Here is a 25,678-nt window from a genome sequence, read left to right as displayed (position 1 = left end):
ATGCATCTTCAATGTTCAGAATGGTGTGGGATATAAAATAATCTTACTGATAAATACTTGCAGAACGAATGACTAAAACATTTGGGTGGTAACTCGGGAGGTTAGATCCGGTTTCTCAGTATGGCATTTGAATTCTGCCTTGGCCATTCTCCATGCATTGGCTTCATTCTCAGGCAGGTTTGGGGGTGCTGAGGGATGGCAAAGTAGGCAAGAATAGTGCAGGTTTACATCAATAATTCAGAAGCCCAATGACCCCGACTCTTCCTGAAAAACCTTTACTTGTCCGACAGTCAGCTGGGCACAGGTCAGTTAACAGTCTCTAAAATTGGCCAGTCCTGGGACAAGTCTTGCTCCTTGAATAGGGCCAAAGGAAAGCTTCACTGCAGCTGAAAACAGGAACTAGTGGTTCCCTCAAGGAAAATGGGGTTCTGTCACCAGAAGGGGGACAAAGGCTGACAGAAATGACTGATGTCCATCACTTGTCAGTGTGACAAGCCAGAGCACAGCTGTTTTCCTTTCTCTCTATTTTCACATCAGTCCAGTGAACTTGTGCTTGTTGATAAGGTCTTACTTTAAATGCCCCTCTCCCATCTCTGCGTGTCTGCAGAGGCCTTCCTCAGCCCTGGATGCCTGGTTCAAATACATCTCCCTCATGAGTATCCTTTTTGAATGAAATCCCTTTCTTCTTAATACCAAGTCCAGGTTTAGGGAAGGACACACAGACTTTGCTGCAGGACTGACACTGAATCTCCTGACCTCTCCAGAAAGCAGGCATTGCCACATTTACAGCATTAATGAGAGCACTAGGGTCCCCGGGAGCCACCTGGCTTCAGTTCCAGCGGTGCTGGGAGACTGTGGGCAGTGAAGGGACCAAACAAATCCATTTCCATAATCTAACCTTCTGTCTTCAGCTACGCTATCTGTGCGTCCTATTGGTGCATTGTACAGGAACTCGTGACCAGGAGAAGAAATAGTTTGCTTAAGGTGCATTAAGAAAGGTTTGCATAAAACGGATGCCATCGTTGGATAATAGAATTCTTCTGTGAGCCAGGCCTGAAATAGACATTAGGGCACAGTACTCATGTTTTAAAATGTGCATTGATGTTTTGCCTACATATAGGTCTGTGTGACGGTGTCAGAGTTATAGATAGTTGTGAGGAGCCATGTGATTGCTGGGAATTGAACTCGGGTCCTCTGGAAGAGTAGCCAGTCAGTGTGCTTAACAGCTGAGCCATCTATCTTTCCAGCCCTCACAGTAATCATTTTAACCATATTTTCCCTCCTTGCGACCAAGGCTCGGAAAGCGGTGTCCTAAGTTCTCTAGGGTTACACACACTGCTCTCACGATTACTTGCAGAGGCCGGGCGGTGGTAGCGCACACCTTTAATCCCAGCACAGGAGGCAGAGGCAGGAGGATCTCTGTGAGTTCGAGGCAGCCTGGTCTACAGGGGCTAGTTCCAGGACAGGCTCCACAGCTACAGAGAAACCCTGTCTCAAAAAACCAAACCAAACCAAAACAAAAATACCCAAAAAACCGATTACTTACAGAATCTTGCTGTGTAGTCACAGATGGTGGTCTAGTGTTTCCACAGTCTCGCAGTTCACTTTGCAGTCCGCGCCCAGTACAAGAACAGTGATTGGGTGCCCACCAAGGGCCGCCAGGGCGCGCTCGTAGCTAGGCGCGAGGCCGCTGAGGGCGGGAGGCTCTGTGATTGGGCGATAGCGCTGTCAGTTAGCCGCGGGCGGGGCGGGGGGCGGGAGGCGTGGCCTGCATGAATAAGGCGCGCTTCAGCGCGTCCAGCGCTTCGCCGCCGCCCGCCGGACTACGAGGCGCCCCCTGAGGGGCGGAGGAATCGGGCCTGGGGAGCGGGCGCTGAGGGAGGAGCCAGGTCGGAGCGGCAGAGGGCCCTGGCTGGCGAGGAGGTGGAGGGCTGAGGCCCCGAGGAGGCCCCGCCGCGATGGGCAACCTGGAGAGCACCGAGGGCGGCCCCGGCGAGCCGCCCTCCGTTCCGCTGCTGCTACCACCCGGCAAGACGCCGATGCCCGAGCCGTGCGAGCTGGAAGAGAGATTCGCCCTAGTGTTGGTGAGACCCGCGCTGCTGCCTTCCCGCCGCCCCCCCAGCCCCCGCCGGGTCCCGCCCACCCCCGCAGCCCGGTCAGCCCCTGATCCCGCCAGCAACGCCGGCCCGGGAGCTCGGAGCAGCCCGTCGGGGGTCTGGGAGGAGGGGTCCCCCAGCCCCGGACCTGCTCGCGGTTCAGACTCCTCCCCACTTCCCTCAGACTTCCCGGTCGCCTGCCGGAATTCCATTCCCGGGACCTCGCTGGTCGGGCGATTTCGGAAACTGTTGGGTCCCTAGACCAAATCGGGCTTTTCCTCTCGTGGGAGAGTGGGTCTCGCGGCCATTCCAGATGTTTCGGGGGTGGGGGGAAAGAGGGAACGGAGAAGGGGCTGGCTGCTCCTGGGAGGGGGTGGAATAAGGGGTGATACCATTCGACTTATTTCAGAACCGCATCTGCTAAGTCGGAGTGGGTTTGCCTGGTCTGAACATGTGGATAAGCCATTTGACTAGCCTCCCCCCCCCCCCAATTGAAACAATACACAAACCATTCCGCCTGATTCTTTTTTTCCCCCTTGTTTCATGTTAAGCCTTGGTGGCTGGTTTGGATTCCTTTGCCTGTGGTTCTTTGTAGTCCTGTGGTTTCAAAAGGGATGGTCTATAAAGATTCCCTTTTCAGAGCCGACTTTGGGATTCTCCCTTGCTCTTGGATGTGAGTGGCTTTGTGACTAGAGAGGTAGCAGGTAACACTGAGATGAAGCTGGACCATATGTTGAGGTTAAACGTGAAACTTTAGAGAAACGTGAACATCTTCTAACAGAGAAATCTGAAAACTTGGGGAATAGCTCTCAGTTCCCCTGAGGAACTCTCAGTAAGAATTCTGATGTGTCTTTGGTATGGCCCGAAGGTCTGACTCTGCCGGTGAGGAGGGATAAGTTGTAGACTTAGCAGCCTTATTGGATTTCATCTGCCTTGGAAGAGGGCGATTAGATCTGTTGGCAGCAGTGGGGCTGTCTAGAGATCCTGGCCTTTGCAATGTGGAGAGCCTGACATCAGCTCACTGGCACCAACTTGGACTCAGAGAGTCCAGGATGTTCCAAAGAGTTGTTCCAAGAGAAGCAGGCAAGGATCCCAGCTTTGGTACTTGTTTCATATCAGGGCTTACATAGAAGAGACCAGTCAGGAAATCAGTATGCTTGCACACCTATGATGTGTACCGCATAGAGAGTGTGTGGTGTAAGACACTGGCTTGGGTTAGGATTCCTGGGATCAGTGTCCAGAGCAAATCACCTCAGGCCTCAAGCTCTCCAACCTCTGCTGACCGGCTGTGTGGATCAGATCATGTGTCTCCACCAGAAAGCCAGGAGTCTGTGGTCTTGACTCAGCACTGATACAACTTCCCCAGCCAGAGTGTTTTTCAGGGGTTCCCATAAATACAGAGGGGTTTAGGATGCTCTCATCTGACAAGAACTGGCATATCCTGTGACTAGGTACATAGCATAGCCTAGCTACCTTCCTCAGATAATTCCTTTTGTGGAATACAAGTGATCTCAGATCTGAGTCACTGTTGAGATAAACTTCAGAGTTAACATTTTACTGAGTGCACTGCAGACTTCCACTTTCATTAAATCTACATAACAGCCCCATAGAGCAAGTGCTGTTACTACCCACATTGGAGAGGAGAGTGGGACTCCAAGGGATTAGGTAGTAACTTAATGTCAACTACCTGATCAGAGACGGAAGAAAACAGAGTTAATTCTGGCTTGAACATTGTCCATATCCTAAACCAGGATTCTAGTATGTCACCCTACATCTGCCAGATAGCCTTTTCATAAACCCAATCACTGGCATCAGAGCTGACAAACTGGGAAAGAAGAAGGTAACAAAGGAACAGTTTATCTATTTTATATCAAGAAAAAGAAAGTAGCCCACACTGAGCCACTACCCAGTGCTGATACATCACACACCTGCTTCCCACCAGCCTAGCACCTACCCAGGGCTAATACATCACACACCTGCTTCTCACCAGCCTAGCACCTACCCAGTGCTGATACATCATACACCTGCTTCTCACCGGCCTAGCAGCACCAAAGCATCGGCTGCAGCTCCTGTTTGCCATCATGAACAGTGCTGTGCTGAATACCATTTCAATGTATAGTTTTCCTTAGGATGGAAGGTTTAAATTGAGCTTGCTGAATTATAGGTTATAAATCGTTTTTTATTTTCTAAAAAATGTATTATTACTATCATGTGTGACTACTGGCATGCAGGTATTATGGCTTGAGTGTAGAAGTCAGAGGACAACTTTTGGGAGTCAGTTTTCTCCAACTTGACTTCTGGGACTAAAACTCAGGTTGTCAGGCCTGCCCAGCAGGAGATTTTACCTGCTGAGCCATCTTGCCACCCCTATAAATGCTTTTAAGGTCCTTAGTATGTATTTCCAGATTATCTTTCAAAAACCATAATGTGATTTGGTATGGAGGTACATACCTGTAATCCCTTGTGAGGCTAAGGCAGCAGAAGAACTTGTCTCAGTTTCATAGTGAGATACTGTGTCGAAACCAAATCTTCATACTCCAAAAAAATTAGTGTCCTCCAAGTGGAAATGGCTTTTTTCCTTTTGATTATAAAGTAATACATTTAATTCAGCAGATTTGGAAATACTGAAAGAAGAAAATCATCTGTACTATAAGCTAGTAATTTTTTTCTAGTAACATTTTGACATACCTAAACATTTTAACAATTAAGATAATACTCCAGATTGTGTTGTAAACTGAGTCTTTCTTTACAATTTTAAGCATTTTGTATCTTTTTGTTTTGTTTTTCAAGACAGGGTTTCTCTGTCTGTGTAGCTCTAGCTATCCTGGAACTCACTCTGTAGACCAGGCTGGCTTCCAACTCACAGAGATCCGCCTGCCTCTGCCTCCCAAGTGCTGGGATTAAAGGTGTGCGCCACCACCACCCAGCTCTGCTTTTCTTTGTAAGCCACTTCTGAATGATTTAGATTTTTAGGAACTTTTGTTTCTTTGATTAATACAAAATGTTATCTTGTTTTGCTATGTTTTTTTCTGAATATTTTGTCATCTTTTGTTTACCTTTTGTTTGTCTTTTGTTCTTTGTTGGGATTTAGTCTGTATCCATATGTCTATGTAATAAATATATATTTTCTACAGTCTCACGTTATAAGTCTTTTTCACACATGAAAGAGTATAAATAACCGTTCTGTGAGGTTACTGTGGCGTTCTTGGAATTGCTCCCTGCCCCTTACGCTCTGCCTCGTCTCTGGAATGAGAAGTCTCTAGTGCTGGGCTTGTTGGGTCTGTGTGTCCCACAGCTGGGGGTAGTACAGGTGGCTGTCACACACTCTGCCTCTAAGAGAACAACTGCCACATTCGGCGAGAACAGGAACAGGTCTCGGTGGAAATAACTAATCTTCAGTGAAGTGAGAAAAGAAGCCGAGGTGGAGAGGAAATGAACCCGCAGATCTTCCCCTGAGGCTCCTTCGGAAGGCTAGTCAAGGTCTACCCTGTGGTCAAGACCAAGGTATTTGCCCCAGGCTGATTGTGTGAACCCAGAGAACAGCAGGGCTGTCTGCCTTCAGTCAGCGTGTTGCCTGGTCTGCCCGGCATCTGGCCTCCATTTTAGGGAGACATTTCTCCTGCGTTTGAGCTGAGCTGCAGCAGTGGCAGGGAAGGCTGGGAGTTCATTTGGTTTAGGAATACTTTTGAAAAATAGACTGTTTCTTTTGAAGATGGAGAAGGTGCTGTCTGTGGTCACTTAACCTCCCTTCCCTTGTACCCTCTGGGCAAGAAACTTTAGGACTCTCTCTGAACCGTTGTAGACGAGCAGGGTTTAAAGGTTCCCGGTGAGGAAGTGGAGTGGGCAGGAGATGCTAGAATGGAGTGAAGTGGGTAGCTCGAATCCCTGCGTTTTCTCTGCTTTCCTTCCTCCTGGGAGAGTGAATCCCCTAAGGTGTGGAGGCGTCAGGTCCGCTGACTAGTCTGGTGTCTTTGTTTCCCACCCTCCTGACTGTTCTGTCTCCAGAGTTTGCAACCTCCCGCCCTCTCTCCTCCTTTCCCTGTTCTTTTATCTCTTCTGTCACCCTACAGCACAGGTGTGGTCTGGGAATATGTGTTGGTAGGAAAGGACCTGGAGAAGTCTGGCATGTGTGGGAGCAGAGTCTTTTCAGTCCTGAACTTTACTGATCTGCGTAGGCTCAGTTTGTCACATTTTGTGACATTGAAAAGTACTGTAAATGACTTTAAGAATCCCAAGAGACTGAGTTCTTTCCAAGGCAGGGTTTAGACTGTCCTATACCCGAGGAGTTTAATTCTTGTCTCCATCTCACCTCTGATTTCCTCCAGGGCTAGAGTCGCAGCCTGTCAGGTTTGCCACTGGGTCCCTAGTACAGAGTAACAAGAGAGATGTGTACTTTTGTTCTTCTCGTCTCTGTGTCGGTTCAAGTGGAGATTGTCACATCACTCAGTTACCCAACCCTTTTCCAAGTGAGGGCTGGGTTCGTGCCTGGGATTTGGTTATTTTAGGAGATGGTTATTCCGTTTTAAGAACTACTTAGACTTTAGAGTTTAGCTCTTTTTGTCGGTTTCCTTGCAAGGAGTTGGAGAACCAGTCACTCTGTGTAGTCCCTATTTCCCCTGAAACCATTTTAAAAAGTCCCCCACCCTCCATCCCCACCCCCGCCGAGGAAATAGCTGGTTAGAGGTTTACTCGCTCAGATTTGGTTTTAGCGAAAGGCTGTTAGTGTTATAATCAGGAGACTTAGGTTCTGATCTGGTTTTGTAGTCTCTTTTTCATCTAAAAGACTATGGACAAATCTTACATCTTAAACTTTTTAAATTTAATTATATTTCTTTTTTTTATTTTATGAGTATTGGTGTCTTGCCTACATGTATGTCCTTGTGAGGGTGTCAGGTCTCCTGAACTGAGGTTACAGACAGCTGTGAGCTGTCATGTGGGTGCTGGGAATTGAACCCAGGTCTTCTGGAAGAGTAACCAGTGCTTTTAACCACTGAGCTATCTCTCCAGTTCCTAATTTAATTAATTTCTAGTCATTTATTTTGTTTTGTGTATGTATGTGGACATATGTGTGCCACAGTGTGGGTCTGGAGGACCAAGGACATCTGTTCTCTCGTCTCAGGTGGGTTCCAGGGATTGAACTCAGGTTGTCAGCCTTGGTGGTTAGTGTCCTTGCTCACCATTGCACCATCCCAAATCTTGTAGCTTTTCTGAGCCACTTCTGTTTTTTTATGACATGAGTGGGGAAAACTTCTTACTCTACAGTGTTTTAAGGGTATTCCTGAATCCTAGCGTGATTTTCAGCTGAGGGAAGGGTTGGCCTTTATTGGAGTTTTGGGGAGCAAGCAAGGATATTTAGGTTATCACACTAACTGATGCTGTGTTCGATACACAAGTCCAGGGATGTTAAACATCCAAAGTGAATTTGACTCCCACACTTGCTTGTAGTCCCAACACTTGGGAGGCCAGCCTGAGCTACAAAGGGAGATTTTGTGTATTTTTAAATTTTTATTTTAAAGGAATAAAAATAAAGATAGAACCATAGCTTATGAACTTATACCTTAGAAAAGAAGTAGATGTATTTATTACCCCTGCCTATCAGGTGGTACAGTACAGTAGGCTCTACCCTAAACTCTGCCAACAACTGTGGCGTGTGCATGCTGTCTCTTCCCTCGTCAGTCCGTTAGACCAGTGTATAATGATAAGCTTTTTATGTTTTATCAAGAAATATTTTTTTTTTTACGGCTAGGGTAGAGTTAAGATAGAACTGATCCTCTGACTTCTGCCTCCTCAGTGCCAGGATTACAAACATGTGGTACCATGTCTAGTTGAATTTGAAGTGAATTTGATAGTGCTTTTTTATTTCTGAATAATAGATCTCTTTGAAAATCTGTTCAAATCCATGGCCTCCCTCATGCATGTATGAGGTCTTGTGAGGGACTTTGGGCCTGTTCTTGGATCTACCAGAAAAGTAGGTTTGATTGTCAAAGACTAGAAAAAGATAGAGGGTGAGGAGACTCTTAATGCCAACAGTGATCTGAGTGTGTGGTAGGAGGAAACCCTAGTTAATCAGATAAAATGACGCTTCTGCTAGTGGTAGCAACAAAGGCATCTTGTTGAAATTTGGTTGGCTCCCATTCAGAGTGAGGCATTCAGACTCCTTGACACTGATTGGACATTTTTGGTTTTTCAAGACAGGATTTCCCTCCGTGTGGCTTTGGAGCCTGTCTTGGAACTTGCTTTGTAGACTAGGCTGGCCTTGAACTCACAGAGATCCACCTGCCTCTGCCTCTGTGCTAGGCGCCCGGTGATTAAGGATTTTTTGTCGTGGGGGTCTGGTCTACTCTTTTGGGGTAGAGGTCCAGTTCTCAAATTCTGGGAACATCTAGGTGGGAGTGGTTACGTGAGTTTTGACAAGGTCATGGGGAACAAGTAGCCTCTCTTGTAGTAGGGGACAGAGTTGATAAGCCTTGTCCTGTGATTGGAGGCACTATCTGAGGAGCAACAGCGCCTTTCCTCTGGGCAGTGTTCTCCCAGAGTGTCCAGGTAGAAGGTAGAGTTGGCTCCCAGCATGTGTAAGAGGACTGGGAAGGTCTGTCTTCAGCAGTTGCTTTATCTCTTCTCCTCTCTTTTTTCTTTGTTTCTCTCTATCCCCCCCCCCCCCCCCCGAGATAGGGTTTTCCTGTATAATCCTGGCTGTCTTGGAACTCATTTTGTAGACCAGGTTGGCCTCAAACTCAGAGATCCACCTACCTCTTTCTGCCTCTGGAGTGATGGGATCAAAGGTATGCACCACAAATGCCCAGCCAGAAAGACCTTTTTTTTTTTTTTTCAACTGGGTCATCTCAATTCTTGGAAGTGTTTCTCCAAAACTGATTACATGTATGCATAAAGGTCCCTGTTGGGGATACTCAGTGATGCTGCTTAATAGTTAAAAAGGGGGCAGGGGGACTGGAGAGATGGCTCAGAGGTTAAGAGCATTGGCTACTCATCCAGAAGACCTGGGTTCAATTCCTAGCACCCATGTGGCAGCTCTCAACTGTCAGTGACTCCAGGGGGTCCTGAGTTTAAAAAACAAACAAACAAACAAACAAACAAACAAAAGGAACCAATAAAGGCATTTTTAAAAAAACTTGATTTTTTTCATTTACCTAACTGCTCATCCTATGAGTTATTTTAAATTTTTTCTCTTCATTTTCAATATACAGTCTATGTGTAATTCCCCCTGGTTTCATCTCCAAAAATATACATTATTCTCATCATTTTTCTTTTTCTCTACTGCCACCGTTTCTATCCAAGTCAGTATCAGTTTAGTTTGTATTACAGCCAGGCAACCATTTTCCTCTTGTCTCTCTCCATTCTTCATTTGTTCTCCACAAAGGAGGCAAATTTAAAATATTAGTCTTTCACTCAGAACATCCTTTCTACATTAGGGTCTTTGTACAAGATATCCGTCGTGGGTGCTTTTTGCCTGGATCTTTAAATGACTCATTTTAAGTTTATAACTTAGGGCTTTTGCATCGCCACCTTTCAAATGCCAGCCTTGCTTATTATTTTCTGTCTTAGAATCCTTTGTGTTTTCATTTTGAAATTATTTATTTAATTGCGTACTTATCTTTCTTCCTACAGTATTGATTCCCCGAGGGTGGGGACACTACATTTGCTTATCATTGTACAGCCAAATACCCGGGAGTCATCATTTAATTTTTGTGTCAGATGGGAATCTCCAAGATAGGGTGTGTGTATGTACAAAAATAATAATCTAACAAGGTAGTTCAGACTATAATACTTTATAATAGTATTTACGTGCTTGTGTGTAAATATATAGAAAAAAAGCCTAGAAGAATCACTACCAAATTGTGTTGCCCTTTGGAGGGAAATGAGTAGGTTGGGGTTGAAAAAGACTATAAATATCAGAGTAGATTGAATTTCTCAAAAAAATACATTTTTGTATTATGTATCATTCTTTTAAGGTAAATGAAAGATAAAAATGGGGCTGGCTGGTGGCACCTCAACTTTGAATGATAGTACTAAAAGTTTCTCTTATTTACAGCGAGCTAAAAGATGAACAGGAGAAAGAAAGGACACCGGTGAGACTGGTAGCCAGGTCCTGCCTGTCACTAGTTCTCACAGTAGAGAGATGCCCTTCTGCCCTGAGTCTGCATTTTAGATTGTTGAGTGCAAGCATAGTTTCTCAGACATAGAAAGGGTGTATATTTTTAGTCTCTTTCATTTCAAGTCCAGTTAAACTTGCATCTCTTTCCTTGGCAGAGCTGCAGTGACATCAACCAAGGAAATAAGCTCTGGACTTCACTGAACCCGAACTTCTCAGGGTTGGCTCAGCATTTCTGACCCCTACAGGAATAGTTTTCTCTAGATTCTTGTCTCTTAGGAAAAGGATAGCGAACAATGTTTTTAAGTAACGAAAATAGAAAAAGAAGATATAATGAATGTGGCCACACTGGGAAGAGGGGCACGTGACATCTGGTGATCTTTCACCAAGGGAATCCTCCAAATAATTCTTGATAACATTTTCTGGATGGTAATGGAATGCCAGCACCAAGCAGTCACTTTGGCACAACCCATCTTTTTTCTTCACCCCAACTATATAAAGCAGGAGTTACGTTTATGTTTTGTTTGTTTGTTTGCTTACTTTTAGATTTTTTTTGTACACATTAAAGCTGGATGAAGGATCTCAAACATGCTCTTACCACTAAGCTACATCCCCAGCCTGAAGCAGTTATTTCTGTTTTGTAGATGGAAAATTGAGGTCTAGGAAGGTTAAGTGCTTCAGGTTTGAATCCAAGCATTCTGACTCCAAAGCCCTTGTTGTATTTCTGTTTGTTTTGAAACATGATCTCACACTGCAGTGCCTGACTAGCCTGGAGCTCACTAGCCCACACAGGTGTCTAACTTACACTTTGGCCTCCTGTGTCCTGGGATTGCAGCCACATACCACCACACTGCCTCCAAAGTCTACGTTTTTTTTTTTTGTTTGTTTGTTTGTTTTGTAGTGGTTTTTTTGTTGTTGTTGTTTTTGTTTTTGAGATAGAGTTTCTCTGTGTAGCTTTGGAGCCTTTCCTGGAACTTGCTTTGTAGGCCAGGCTGGCCTTGAACTCACAGAGATTTGCCTGTCTCTGTCTCCTGAGTGCTGGGATTAAAGGCATGTGCCACCACTGCCCGGCACCTGTCTTGCCTTTTTTAAAGGTGGAAGGGCATCTTGTACTAAGCAATTTGTTATTAACAATGCATGGGGTTGAGGAGATGGCTCAGTTGCTAAAGTGCTTAGGGCCTGAGTTTGATCAATAGCAACCATATAAAAAGTTGGGCAAGGTGTTATATGCCAGTAATCCCAGTGTTGGGATACAAGAGAATCCCTGGGTCTTGCTGGTAAGTTGGTTTTGGAGAATTGGTGAGCATCAGCCAGGTTCAGTGAGAGACACTGTCTCAAAAAATTTGATGGCAAGCTATTGAGAAACACACCCAGTATCAAGCTCTGGCCTCCACAGTCATGTTCACACGTGCATAGATACACATGGGTACATACAAATATACAAAATGCTTTGATTGTGGTGGATTCTCAACAGATGTGCTTCACCGTATCATGATAATGACCAGCGTTACTCTCTGGCTGCCGATAGTGGTGTGCATGCCATATTTTGGGAGGTGGGAGTGAGATAGTACCCTTTCCTAGTTAATTGCCCAGGCTAGGTACCTGGAGTCCCTCTGGACAGCTGCTCGGTTTGCTTTCCCTCTACAACTGCCACTCTGTAGTTGGCCTGCTTTAATGAACTTGATGGTTTCTTTGCTTGAGTCTTGCGGGACCTAACTGTTCTCCATCCATCATCACAGCCATATGCTAACTTCTGAGGTTGTTGTGGGAAACTTTCTTGGAATAATGAAATTACAGGAGACAGAAAACAACTGCACATTCAGGGAACTGAGAGGCCAGGTTGGTTGATGAGAATCCCAAAGAGGTCTGAGAAGCCATTGACGTTGATCAGAACTCAGACCATGTGGGATTTTGCCAGCCTAAGTCAGAAGTTTGAGAACAGTTATGGGGATAGTTTTCAGGCGTGGTAAAGCCCTACCCTGCTTCATTCATAGTGTTGGGTGCACTGTGGCTGCTGAAGAGAGTCCTGGAATCCATCCTGCTTAGCCAGCAGCCTGCCTGAGGGCCAGGATCCTCTCTAGGCCGTGGAAGAGGGATGACTCTCTTTAGCTATCATTTCAGGTTTGACTGGTGTTCAGCCCTCAACTGCTGTACTAACCCTCAGGCCAAAAAGGGCAGTGTCTCTGCTAGGCTGGCCCCAGTGTTTGGCGTGCCTATCCATGGCCTGGACCTATAATTTGGTGGGTTGGCTGGTTACAAAAATAAAAAGTGCGACCTATAACTAAAGCTGAGTGGATTCAGTGAAGAGTGAGCTTTTAATTTGCCTGGGCTGTACTTACTGGAGAAGCAAGTCTCCTCCCCAGGCATAGCTCCAGGTTCTGCCTTAGTACCTGCTATAGGGCCCTTTAAGGGCATGTGCCTGGTGCTGAGATGTGGGAACTTTAGGGGAGGGATTTGGAGGGCATCTTGGGGTTCAGTGATAGGCTTGATATAGTTCCCTAGGGAGTAAACATTATTCAGTCTTGTCTCTCACATTTCGTTTCTCCTGTTTGATTGCATTAACATCCATCCGTCCATTCATTCATATGTGTTCAATAACATTGAATGATTTTTGTATTTTAGGCATTAGTAATATCACAGTGAATAAGAGAGACAAAGACACTGGCCTCAGAATTCATATTGTTGATGAGAATAATAAATAAATGTACAGTATATAAAATAATATTCAGTGCCACATAGGAAAAGGAAGATAGACAGTAATGGGGATGATAGTTTAGATAAGATGATCATGCATTTTCTGTGGCTATTGAAGTATAGGAAAAGGATGGAAAAATGACAGGCTACTTCTATAGATTCTAGATCCCGGCAGCTGTTTCTCAGGAAGAGGCTCCCTATGTCAGTATAGTCAACCTGGGTGGAGAAGTGAGGCAGTGCCCCTCTGAGGCCCAGCTGGTTCCTAGTCCCACGTGGGCCCCATTCAGAGCTGTGGTTGTTTCTTCCAGGCTCCAAATGTCAACTGTCTTCAGGGCGGGCAGGGTGCTGATTAACTGTAAATAGACACCCGTCTTCTCGGGATTTCTCAAGTCTGGTTCTCGGGGTTTCCGAAGGGACTGTACTGAACAGAGGAGGACTGTGAAGCAACTGGGCCTGGGAAACAACTGCAGGGGTTACGGGGTGCTTCCTTCCTGTATCTGGGTACGCTTTTGTAAGAGCTGAGCTGAGGGGATTTGGATTTGAATCTGTTTCTTTTTCAAGACAGGGTTTCACTGTGTAACAGCTCTGGCTGTCCTGGAACTTGCTTTGTAGACTAGATTGGCCTTGAACTTGCAAGAGATCTGCCTGTTCCCGCCTCCTGAGTGCTAGGATTAAAGAAGTGCTCAACCACCAACCTGGCCTTGGATTTGAATCTTAATACACTACTTTTTAGCTCTGACTTTGGACTAGTTCTCATCTTTCTTGAACCTCAGCTTTTTTACCTGTATAGTAAAGATAGCAGTACTTGCTTTCTAGGGGTTTTTATAAGAGTTAAATGATGTGTAGAGGATCCAAGGCAGTGTTTGGCATAGTGGTGTGCTCAATAAAAGTTAAGAGTTCATATGTTCCAGACTGATCTTGAACTCCCAAAATAGGCAAGGATGAACTTGAGTTTCTGATCTTTCTCCTTCCACCTTCTGAATACTGAGACTACAGGCATGCTCCAGCAAGCCCAGTTTATGCAGTACTGAGGGTCAAACCCAGGACCTCATGTGTGCTAGGCAGGCACTCTACCAACCAAATCGCATCCTTAATCTAAGAAGGAATATTCTAAAGGCATTAACCTAGTGAATCAGGGATCTTGTATCAGGAAACTAAATGAAAATGTTCAAGAAATGAATTATTGGAGCTGGAACTTAGTAGTTAAGAACATTTGTTGCTCTTACAGGGGACCTGGGTTCAATTCCCAACACTCACATAGTGACTCATGATCATCTGTAACTCCAGTTCCAGGGGATTTGATATCCTCTTGTGACTTCTGTGGACACTGGGCATGTATATAGTACATATACATATATACAGACAAAACATTCATACACATAAAAACAATACGAAACAGAAAAGAACTGTGAATTACTATTCATGGGTAGAGACTGTGTTTTCTGCACCTCTGAGTTGCAGAATCACTGCACTGCCCTCCACATGTGTCACATTGATTTGCCATCTGATGTTAGACTAATCATGACTTGTCCATAGCTTTAGAGACTCCCAGGGACAAGGGTAACCCTAGATTCCTGTCAGCCTGCCTTTCAGTGCATTTTGTTTGTGCTGCAGCCATGGCAGGTTCTGATTTTTAGAGCATTCTCAACTTTGGCGCTTTTATTAAGGCTAGGACAGCCATCACAGGCCTGCTGAGACTGAGAACCTCTGGGTTGCTGTTCTGTGGATTCATTTGTAGGCTGGAGATTCCACAGCTCTTTCTCCTCAGTGCAAACCTTGGGGATGATACTCTAGAATGGATGGACCAGAAGATATACAATTAGGGAAGAGTCCCTTTACTTTGGACAGACTTCTTGTTTGTGGTTGTGGTTGTTTTGTTTTTACTTGCCACTTGGGAGTATGAGCTTCACACAGCACTCACTTGTGTAGGCAAGACTTGGTAAATCCTGGTGTCTGAGAAGAGCTCACATCTATCTGCTGGTTTTATTTGGGTGCATCTGGTATGAATTCTAGATTAGTAGTCAAATAGCAGCTCTTAATTGCTTCCTTTGGGCATTTTAATTACTGTTAGCATGGTAGGTGACTAAGGGATTAAGAATCTCTTGTACATTTATAGAGCAACAGGTCCTGGTATGTTCCCAAAACATTTATTTGTCATTTCCCCAAAATATTCATGTTAAAAGTTGTGAACATAACCTTTGGACTTGGGGGGTGGCCAGCTGAAGAGTATGAGGAGGACTCCTTCCAAGAATTGTAAAGAAACCATCTAGTACTTATTACTGCAGATACTCAGGGAGATGTCAAGGCGAAGCCATAACAACCTTAGTGTTGCCAGCTGCTTCTACCTTTTTCCTGAAGCAAGGCTGGTGAAGATTCTTTTCAGTTTTGCAGAGACCGAGGCAGTGAGTTGAAGATGGCCAGAGTGTCATCTGCCCTGCCTAGAGACAGGGACAGGAACGGTGTTTCAGCCATCAGAGGCACAGCAGGTATAGGGTAACATTCACTCACCCAGCAGGCATTTATTGAGGGCTTAGGACTGTGTTAATTGCCAGAGAACTAAAGATGACTAAGGCAGTGTCTACCCCAGGAGTTCAGGCTGGAGGGGGAGCCAAATTCACTGAACATATAATTACATTATGTAGTTAGGCGAGGTTCTGATGTAGATCAGCTGGAAGCTTGGGTATAGACTTGGGGAGCGCTGCCTACAGGAGAAAATCACTGTTGGCCAATGGGATAATAGGACTTGGACAGAATAGGAGAGAGAAAGCACTCCAGATAGAACAGCTTGGCCATAGACATGTAAGGTAGTCAGAGTGTGATGTACCCCGAGAATCTTTTCAGAGCAGCTCACTGCTGTTGAATGGTACAAGCTGAATGCAGTGGGAAATGAAGCAAAATTGGCCAGGAGACCTTGGATGCCACATAGAAGGAACTGTACTTAATACTTCTTCCAAGAGATGTCAGGTCAGATTTTGAGTTGTGTGTAGGTCAGTTCCATGGGTCCCATAGGAGGAAATCAGCAATGAGGAGTGATTGAATAGTATATGATGATCGTGGAAGGCACAGTGAAGATTGGACGTTAAGACTGATTAGGCTTGACTTTGGGAGCGTGAAGATGAGAGAATGAAAACTTAGGATGGCACCTGAGATTTCTAGCTTGCTGGATTAGTTAAATGGAAGTTCCATCACCTGAGGGAACACAGAGACTTGAGAATGGAAAAGATGAGACTGGTCTTGAGACATGTGAAGTCGCAGAACCAGTGGGAATCTGGGACTAACATCTCCTGGGAAGCTGGAGATTTATTGATGGAGCTCAAAAGAGATGTTGGAGACAGAACTCTATATTGTAACTGATCAAGTAAAACCTGAGGCTTTTATATTCTCACAGCCTAGCCCTCTAGAAACAGGGAGGGACACTAAGAGGACTTACATAATGCACAGGAAACAAAGCAGAATTGTTGAGATAGTGAGGTGGCTGAAGAGAGTGACTTGTGGTCAAATGAGTCCTCAGGTTTGCAGACCACAGGTTGGGCCGGAGGAAGTCAGAGGCAGCTGGGAAAGTGAGGGATTAGAGGTAAGCCAAGAATGCTAGAAATAGTCTGGTAACATCTTCCCGTAATCACTACCGATAACCAAACCATGACCCCACAAGTTTTGTGAATTGTCTAGATTCCTCCGACTGTTGTGATAGCCTGGTGGCAGCCTAGTCGGTGCTTCTGTACTGTCTCCTGAGCTCTGGTCCTGCCTGTGAGAAAAGCCTGGGTAGCATGTGTGTAGCTGCTCTAGCCTTCAGAGTGGTTGGCTTGTGTCCTGTGGGAGCTGTTCAGCTACATATGCATGTGCTTTAAAGCATGACGAAGAGGTAGTCATCTTCCTATTTTACAGTTGGGAAAAGTGAGGCTTAGAAAACTTTGATAACTTCTCTAGACTCTCATGACAAATATTTTAAAGCAATATGACCCAGATTCATAATCTTAGTCAAGGTCTCCTGACTGAGACTCAAATCTGAGTCACCTTTTGCTTCCAAAGCCCAAGCCTTTTTGTTGTTCCTTTTTTTTTTTTTTTTCCAGACAATATCTCACAGTGAGTTCTTGGCTGGCCTGGAACTCACTAAAAATTCTGCTTGCTTCTGCCTCTCAAGGGCTAGGATTAAAGGTATATGCCACCACATTTAGCACAGCCTGGGCTGATGCTGTCTGCAGTATTTTGTAGAGTTCAGGATGTTACTCAGCTGTAAGACCATGTTGTGTCCAAGAGGACAGTTTCTTTTCTCTCTGGCTATGTCTTACTGAGAGACTTTAAACTTCAGATGTGTGTACACGCCTCGGTCAGCTGATTTCACTTGATCCTGCTAGGCATGGAAGCACCATTTAATGATCAAAGCTGTCAAACAAATCCAGTTGGATTTTCTTCAATTAGAAATGGAGTTCCCCCACCTTCCTTCATAAAAGCTGATGGCAGGACATGTTAGAAAAGCATGTATGTTGCAACTACATGTCTGACCTTAAATCTGGATTCTAGTACTTTTTTGTTTGTTTTTCTCCCAGTTTTTAAAGACAAGATTTCTCTATGTAACAGCCCTGGCTATTCTAGAGCTCTCTTTGTAGATCAGGCTGGCCTTGACTCAGAGATCCACCTGCTTCTGCCTCTGCCTCTGCCTCCACCTTTGGAGTGCTGGAATTAAAGGCAGTCACCACCTTGTCCACCCTGCTGGTTCCAGTACTTTCTATGTGACCTTGAGCCGATTGATCTCTAGTTCTTCCCTTACTGGGTTAACAAGTGATGGAGCATTTACCTTCAGGGGTTGCTGAGGGCAGTAAATGAGATAATTTGAGACAAGTGCCTACTGTATGAAATGCTTGGTAATGTTTCTCTTCTAATCTTTGATCCTGGGTAAAAGGTCTCACTGTGTAGCCCTGGTTGGCCGGGAACTTGCTATGTATACCAGGCTTCAAACTTATAACAGATTTGCCTGCCTCTGCCCACCTAGTACTAGGATAAAAGGTGTATGTCATCACAGATGGCCAAAAGCTATTAGGATCTCTTTATTTTTTTAAAAATGTCACATGAACATTTTTTAAAAATTGTGTGTGTGTGTGTGTGTGTGTGTGTGTGTTTATGTCTGTATACCATGTGCTTGCCTGGTGCCTGCAGAGGCCAGATAAGGGCATCTGATTGTCTGAAATTGGAGTTACAGGTGATTGTAAGTCTCCATGTGGGTGCTGGAAGTTGAACCTGCGTCCTCTAGAAGAGCAGTCAGTGCTCTTAACCATTGAACTATCTCACCAGGCCCTCAGGGTCTCTTTAGATCATAGGAAAGGAACTCTCAGTGGGTCAATTACAGGGAGGTATTCTCATCTCATTGGATAGTCCAGTGAAGTATAAAAAGACGGGAACAACTGAAAACAGCATTGAGATGTGGGTAGCTGTGACCTCTGTCAAGCTGTGGCCTTGAGGGGTAACAGCTTTGGAAAACTTGGAGATTGAGAGTAGGCTGAGTTCATTATAGTTCCTCCTACAAAGGAGAGAAGCCAGGAGGCACCATGGACATGCCCCATTTAAGAGTTTAAAAAGCAAGGAGAGACAGAGGATTTGGAATGCCTCTTCCCGACCAATGTGATATGTGCCTGGGGCTGGGCTGATTTTACCCTTCTATAAAGCAGGAGTCATGCCCCTCCCACGTGTGTTTAGAAGTAGGAAGGGATTCATTAAGTTTTATGGTTGGATAATAAGCTCCTGGATTTATTATGAGACTCCTGGAAAGTCAGAGCAGGGCCAAGGCAAGCGCACTGGGTGCTGCAGTGCTACCTCCCGTCAGCCTCTCCTGTCTCCTTGGATAGCCAGTTTCTACTAAATTTCTTCTGCATATGCCACATATCCTTGCCTAGGAACATGTGTGTTTCTATGCTAAGTTCATCCCCTCATACGTACAGTTCATACAGTCTAGTTCAAGAAATCATGCAAAAGGTGAACAATGAACAACTGAGGAAAAACATTTTTTTTTCTATAACAATTTATAATTAAAGGGCTTAGCAGAGTGCCTGGCCCAGAGTAGATGTTTATGAACTAAGCTTCTCCTCTCTGTAAATATACAAGAGTTTTTGCAAGGCAAAACAGATTTTCTGGGCTGGTAAGATGGCTCCGTGAGTAAAGGACCTGTATTTGATCCCTGAAACACACATGGTAGGAGAGAACTGACTCTGATTTACACTCACACACACACAGTGCACACCCAGGTCCTCCCCTGGCACAATGTGGGTGTAGAAGACATTTACGGCTGTTAAAGAAAGCCCGAGGCTCCGCAGATGCTGTCACCTGACTTTTTGCTGTCATCTGTGTCTTTCTGCAGTGCTCTTTGGCATTACTGTAGGTAGCACGTCCTTGGGCAGCGTTTGCCAATGAAGTTCCAAGGACAGGAGAAAACTTTTATGTTCCAAGCGATGAATACGAAGGATAAGGGTTTCTCTTTTCACAGAATTATTCCAGAATTCATGTGCCAGGGTGGTGACCTCATACTCTATAGTGGCACTGGCTTCAAGTTGTTTACAGAGGGAAATTTGAAATTAAGTACTTTATTCTGAAGCATCCAGGCCCTGGCATATTGTTCATGGAAAATGATGGATCAGTGCTAATAGTTACAGTTTTCATACCCCCTGCTAAGACTGAGTAGTTGAGTGGAAAAGTCTGAGGTTTTTTGGAAGGTGAAGGAAACTACGAGCCTCCGTGGAAGCTGTGTATCACTTTGTTTGGGTCCATGTACAGCAAGTCCAGCAAGAAGATAACTATTACTGACACTGGGTCACTCTATACTGTTGATTTGTGTGTATCTTTGGTTTTGTGGGTTTTTTGTTTGTTTGTTTGTTTGTTTTTGTTTTGTTTTTTCAAGACAGGGTTTCTCTGTAGCTTTTGAGCCTGTCCTGGAACTAGCTCTTGTAGACCAGGCTGGTCTCGAACTCATAGAGATCCACCTGCCTCTGCCTCCCAAGTGCTGGGATTAAAAATTTGCATCCCTTTGTCCCCAGCCTCTCACTGCAGTTCTTTAGGCTCCACATTTTCCTTAGTCCTAAGTAGCTGGATTGTAAAGTTCATGATTATGAATGAAAACTAAGCAAGGAAAAATGCTTGACTATAATTGTTAACAGGGAAATAAACCCTGCAGAAGCTCAGGGGAAATAGTTTACAGAGGTCTGGATTGTTGGTGGGGGAAGGGTTCATGAGAAAAATTTTAATTATCCAGGTAAGTCCTGAAGGGTATACAGGTTAGAAAGGCAGCCAAGAGGGCTTAGGCATTTCCTGGTCTCTGAATAGATGCTATATTGGGGTAAAGTTCAGGATTTGGGTTTAGATCTGACTCCAATTCCAGCCCTTTCACGTATTCACTGTGTGACTCTAGGCAAGTTCCATAACTTTTCTTAGTCCCTTACCTATAAAACAAAGACAATAGTCCTTATTTTACAGGATTAGTTGAGGTAAAAATCCATAGTGCTCATGACAGTTTTCTCAATAAATGTTAGCATTAGTCATCATTACCATTGTAATTTCGGTAGTAGTATCACCCTACTCATTCCTGCTTGCTTATCTAGTAGTTCATAGACTCCTTTGTTATTGGACTGTTTTCTGCCACTCATAATTTCCTAGTGCATACTATTACAGCAAATCACTTGTAGACTCCTGGCCTGATATTTTTGTGTTTGTACATATCTGCTGATACTGTGTCCTGAGCTAGAGTATGACCATCTTCTCTGTTGCTTTGCCCTCTTCTGCTTGATGTTTAATACAGAATCCTGAAACTTTCTTCCAGTAATCCCCGCTTGCTTCCTCATCTAATCAGATGCTGTCTCCCTGGGACCCCTTGGGCAATCTCTGCCTCTTCCTTAGCAGAGTCAGCCACAGCTCACCCTAGCTTTCTGGTCGACCTTGCCTCAGGATATAAACTTTCCAAAGATAGTAATCACTCTTTGTTATTTCCTATTTCCAGATTCTAGTTTAGTGCTTGATGTGTAGTTTCATAACTAAGTGTTGGAATAAAAATCCTGAGCAAAGTTTGCATTATGTGTAACATTTTCTATGCGGGTTCTGATGTAGATGCTTATGTATGCTAACTTAATTTCCCCAGTCACCATATTATATTGCCAGGTAGACACTTCCTATGTCCATTTAACACATGAGGAGCCTGGGGGATAGCAAGTGGGCCTTTGCCATGTCATTTTTACATGTTATTATTTGGGAGTGTGATTTGTGACAGCTATTGGATTTTGATTCAGTAATAGGTAGGAGGGATTTAGAAGACCAAAGAAGTGTTGGTCACAGGCAAATTCTGGGGCCAAGAACTGGCAAGAGGGCTAGTTCCGTGAGAGCCCAAAGGGTAAGCTGTTCAGAGACGCCAAGGCCAGCCCGGAGAGAAGCTTAGCTCCTGAGTGCCTTCTGGTAAAATGTGAGGAGCAACCAGCCAAGGACTTCTGTAAATGATAAGGAACGAGAGTATTTCTGAATCAAGAAAAAACATGATTCATCTTATATGCCTGGGTGTTTGAAGTTTCATTCCTATTCCTGGGGAAAGGGAAGGAAATGCTAGAAGTAGTGATGGCAGTAGAAGGTCTGGTGCCCTAAGGGCTGAAGTGAATAGTAAGAGCGTCAGTGGAGTGTCAGTGGGAGAGCAGGGGACAGTGTAGGTCAAAGGCCGTGTAAGGGAGACTTACTGAGTCCCAGTGAGAAAGTCCCAGTGAAAATCTCTGTGGTATGAGAGAAAGGGATGTGACCCCAGGAATTAGGAGTTGCCTGAGCAGTGGTGCTTGCCTCTTGGGTCCCAGAGAGAGAGGACCCAGATTGGCTGAGAGAGTGACAAGCTGTGCCCAAAACTCCTTGGCTTTGGAAAACCTGTCACCCCCCACCACCACCACCGCCGGAATAGTTTCCATTCTGCGTAACTGGGGAGTGTGTGGGTCTGGCTAACCACGAGGAGGGGCTGAGGAGCCAGCAAGTAGATCAAGTTGCTTGGTTGGTGGTTTCATTGGGCCAATGGCTCAGTTGGAAAATGACATCAGCAGTTTTGTCTGAAATTGGGTACCTTCAACTGGTAGGCAGAAGGGTGTCCTCAACTAGAAGCTGGGCCCAAGCCATCCTTAGAAGTTACCTGATATTAGTGCAGAAGAGGGTAGAACCTAGGCTTCCTGGTATTGGGGACACTGTCATTTTCCTTTTGTCATTCTCGACATCCAACAGAGGAATCCTCCAAGGTGACGAAGAGGTCTCAGGGGTGTAATTGTTAGAAAAAGTCCTCTCTGTTTGAGTTGTGCTGGGACCTAGGACCCTTCATCTGATTTGCCATGTGTGAATTGCAGAGATCAGCTGGAGACATCTGGTGAATCCATTTCTTTTTCCTCCAGGCTGCTTAGGGACTTGGCCCATAACTGCTCAGCAAGTCATTTCTGGTTATAGAGTCTTCAGTGACCACAGGAGCACGTTCTCCAGACATAGTTCTCTGCTGGCAGCTTGTTCCTAAAATGATGGCTTCAATTAAAACAAATCCAGAAAGGCAGACTTAAGCCACTGCAGACACTTAAGTCAAAGAAAAGCACACCCGCTTTTCTGATGCCATAAGGAGCCCCAGCAACTTCCCTTTTTATTTAATAGTAGCTCAACCACGGAGAAAACTTTTTGGGAGAGCTGTGCACTGTCTGTACTCTGGTGCATAGGGTCTTTCTAAAGGCGTGAAGGAGTGAGGTGGGGGCTGGGTTGCTGTACTGTGTGTGAGTTTATGGAGTTTGGCAGAAAAGGGCTGGAGTCCCAGGGTCCAAGGGAGGTGGCTGCTGCCCTCCCTGCTTCCTGTTTTATTTAGAATACCGCTGGGCAGGGGGCTGGTGGATTGTTTGCCCCACTCACTCCATCCATCTGTGCTTTGAGTACCTACAAAAATTTGATCCCTCCTATGATTCCCTTTCTGGAGTAGAAGAGCTCTATCCAGAATCAGTGTCTCCAGACTCAGACTTATTCTCTGAAGCCCTGCTCTGGAAAGGATAGAGGAAGTGGGCGAGAGTCTCAAGCTTTGTTTCCCAGGCTTGGCAGTGAAGACTGAATTCTGGGTTGGTGAGGGCTGCAGGGAAGTCTGCCTGTCCATGGGTTTCATCTCCACCCCTGCACTACCCCAGCCAGTCATGGGCCTGGGGAAAAGTGTGGGCGTTTGGAGGGGCTGCTGTGTTTCCTATGTCTGGATTTTCTAATGTTAGCTTGCGGACCTTTGATTAAGCTCTGATTTGTTTGTTTCCTTTTGACAGGATTGCAGTTTTGGGGGTGTTGGGAGGGGCTGTGCTGAAACAGTGAGATAAACAGTGATGCAGAGGTGGCAGCAGCATGAGTCGGGTGGGGCTGGCCGGGCAGCCCGCTGTCTGGGCGGGCTGGGTGGAGGAGGACTCCTGCCCAGCATACTGGCCAGCTGGCTTGTGTTAAAGCACTGGCTGAAAATAGCTCTCATTGTCTGGGAGCTGCTACTGCAGCGGAGCTGGCTGTGGCCGCCAAGGGACCAAGGTAGGAGGGGCTGATGCCTCCTACCTCTTGAGAGCTCATCCTTTGGTAGCAGTGCCCAGCTGGCTACAGCTGTGCCCATTGCCTACCAGTGGAGAAGGCTGGCTGGATTGTTCCAAACAGTGTCCTACTGATGTCTGGTCATGGGCCTTGTGCCTTATGTTGCCAGCTTTGTCACTGGCTTTGGGGCAGACTTGTTGATTGGTGAAGGGGATCCCATTAGGCTGGGAACAATGCTAACTCTCCTCCTACAGCAGACCTCAGCATCCAAGCTTTTGCTTCTTCACCATTTCCTACCTCTGCTCCTCTGTCCACTAGGTCAGCAGCGTGCTGAGAAGCACTTCGTGTCCCCTGTGGGGAGGCTCTAGATTCATTTCTCCAGGAGTCTCCATCCTAAACACAGGGCTTGGAGCATCTGTGCTCCAAGACAGGTCCAGCTTTGGAAACTTTGTTGGGAGGTGGTTCTGCAAGAGAAAACATTAAAAACCATCACCAACTCTTTCTGGTTTTGCTGAAAGTAAATACCATTTCTGGCTGTCCCTAAAGTTTTCAGTCCTTTTCCCAGGGATGTTCCAGTGTTTCATAGTCTCTAGGAGCTATGCCATTTTTATGTCTGTTCACAGATTTGTCATGATCAGTGGGGACTTAGAAGTAGTGTAGCAGGGAATTTTGGGTACTTCCTATCTCTGTATGCTGGGTTTTCCCCAGGCTTGACCCAAGAAGACTGGCAGAGCAGGGGTGAGTCCCAGATTAGGCACACAGCTTTTAAGGAAATTCCAAATATCCGGTATTTCCCTGTCCTTGCAGTGGGAAAGAAATGAGGAGGGGCCAAGTGGACAAGGCCTGTAGGAGGAGGGAACCTCTGAGAACAGAACCCCTTCCTTTTCCCTAGCTTTCCTGGGGCAGACAGGGATCAGGTTGGGCGGGGAGAAGTAGGGAAACCTTGATGGAGGAATAGGATCCTCTTTGTTTATACAGGCCCCCAAGTAAGAAGCAAGCCAGAGAGCAGCCTTGCATCAGGTTCATACCTTTCAACTTCTTCCATTATGGGTCTCTATTTAGGCATCTTCTTGTTACCCTTTGATTTAGAGATCAGGACCCAGAATTGCTTTCAATTTGATTTCAACTTCCCCTTCTCCTGTCTCCTATTGTAACTGTTTTGGCTGTGATTGGCCTCTCTTCCTCCATTCCTGGGTGGGGTGTGTCCCTCCCCCAAGATGGAATGTTTAGATTGACTCTTATCTGGGAGGAAATCAAAGAGGGATTAAAAAGGGTTCAAAGGCTTACGTGTTGTTGAGAAGGGTTGCTGATAGATAAATGAGAACAGACAACCCAGAAGCAAGAGGGCAGGTGTATGGATGCCAAATACCACACAGACTTTCCAGGAGGAGAGGGGACTTTGCCAGTACCCACTGTATTCCAGATGTGTGCAAGTGTAAAGTATTCATCATCTGATGCTCAAAACCCCATGGGATAGTGAGATGAGTTTGATGAAGTTCAGTGAGGCTTGATAGCTTTGAAATGCCCTAAGTGGATCTTGGGTACTCTGTCTCCATATCCAATACCCTCTGCCTTCTTTCTGTCCAGCAAGACTTGAATTGGGCACTTAGCAAGAACTTAACTTCTGCCTCCGAGAGCCAAGGAACCACGGAAGGAGAATGCTGGGAAAACAAGCTTCTGACTTAGTCTGGAGCTGTGCTAAGTTTAACCCCTAACTGTCTCTGGAAGCAAGGAAGTTGGCTTGCTCTGGACATTGGGCCCTGCTAGATTTATACTCGTTATCAGGTGGTGGCAAGAGCCTTCATGCTCTTGTCTGGCAGGAAGAGAACTAACTGCCTGTCTTCTGCCTCGGCCAGTGGCTCCTGCCATAGTACGTTGCTTTGTGAGAATGCTAGAGGTTGCAGGTTTCTCCTGATCCATCACCTTCCCATTACTCTTTCAACAATGACAAAACAGAAGGCTAAGCCACTGTCCAGAGAGCCATGGAAACTCTAGACAGAAGGGCATGGGCCTGTTCTGAGGCCTGTTTCATGCTTTGCCACCTATTTCCACACTGCAGGGGTCCATCTTCTTTGAGGACTTAAATTTTGACCAGATACTTGTCTGGTCACCCATGATTTTTTTTTTTCCAGTTTTTTGAGACAGGGTTTCCCTGTGTAGTTTTAGAGCCTGCCTGTTCTGGAACTTCTTCTGTAGACCAGGCTGGCCTTGAATTCACAGAGGTCCACCTGCCTCTGCCTCCTGAGTACTGACATTA

The 25,678-nt window shown here is 45.5% G+C and overlaps 1 protein-coding gene across 4 annotated transcripts in view; it reads left to right on the top strand.

The window, feature by feature from the left end:
- The first annotated feature begins 1,827 nt into the window (after positions 1-1,827).
- Positions 1,828-25,678, top strand: part of Fmnl3 (formin like 3) — a 57,697-nt gene continuing 33,846 nt past the window's right edge. For 2 of the 4 annotated variants that reach the window (XM_048444609.3, XM_048444606.3), the window contains exon 1: positions 1,829-2,084. In XM_048444609.3, the coding sequence (XP_048300566.3) occupies positions 1,959-2,084 (126 nt within the window). In that variant the 5' untranslated portion in view covers positions 1,829-1,958. Of the gene's footprint in view, positions 2,085-25,678 lie in introns of all 4 variants that reach the window. The other 2 variants (XM_048444607.3, XM_048444608.3) reach the window with 2 other exon arrangements.

The sequence above is a fragment of the Myodes glareolus genome, chromosome 19 (assembly GCF_982192425.1).
Source record: "Myodes glareolus chromosome 19, mMyoGla1.1, whole genome shotgun sequence".
Classification (NCBI taxonomy): domain Eukaryota; kingdom Metazoa; phylum Chordata; class Mammalia; order Rodentia; family Cricetidae; genus Myodes; species Myodes glareolus.
This window is presented reverse-complemented; position numbering and strand designations above follow the sequence as displayed.